Source organism: Priapulus caudatus, unplaced genomic scaffold (assembly GCF_000485595.1).
Source record: "Priapulus caudatus unplaced genomic scaffold, Priapulus_caudatus-5.0.1 Scaffold879, whole genome shotgun sequence".
NCBI lineage: Eukaryota > Metazoa > Priapulida > Priapulimorpha > Priapulimorphida > Priapulidae > Priapulus > Priapulus caudatus.
In genome coordinates, this window is record NW_014577940.1 from 133,137 (window position 1) to 133,652 (window position 516).

At 52.3% G+C, this 516-nt stretch overlaps 1 protein-coding gene across 1 annotated transcript in view; it reads left to right on the forward strand.

Moving 5' to 3' along the window:
• Positions 1–341, forward strand: part of LOC106814174 (RRP12-like protein) — a gene marked incomplete at its 3' end in the record, with an annotated part of 27,099 nt that extends 26,758 nt beyond the window's left edge. Inside the window, exon 19 of the mRNA XM_014818470.1 lies at positions 189–341. Within this exon, the coding sequence (XP_014673956.1) occupies positions 189–341 (153 nt within the window). The remainder of the gene's footprint in view (positions 1–188) is intronic.
• Positions 342–516: the final 175 nt, after the last annotated feature.

Consider the following 516-nt stretch of genomic DNA (forward strand, 5'->3'; position numbering starts at 1 on the left):
ACCCTGACCGCCTGGTTTCACCCTGACCGCCTGGTTTCATCGTGACCGCCTGGTTTTACCCTGACCGCCTGGTTTCACCGTGACCGCCTTGTTTTACCCTGGCCGCCTGGTTTCACCGTGACCGCCTGGTTTTACCCTGACCGCTGGGTTTTGCACTGACCGGGTTGTCTCTCCTTGCTGTGTTTCAGGACACGGATCGTACGGTGCAGAAGAAGAGCTACCGCATCCTAGAGGAGATGTGCGGGGGCGCGTCGGATGCATGCCAGAGCTTCATCTCAGCCTCACTCGTCGAGCTGCAGACCCTGCTCACCCTCTCATCCGGTCCCTCGCTGACGAAGGCTGTGAGTGATCGCAGCGACTGCTGCCCCCTCCGCCCTGTTTATGATAGCATTATCTCTAGCGTGTAGTAGCTATAGTGTGCTATAGTGTTAATAATTAGACATTATATAAAAATAAGTTCCTAAGTGCATATTTAATCCGGATATATAGGTTCAGATATCTCTAGATTATTATGGT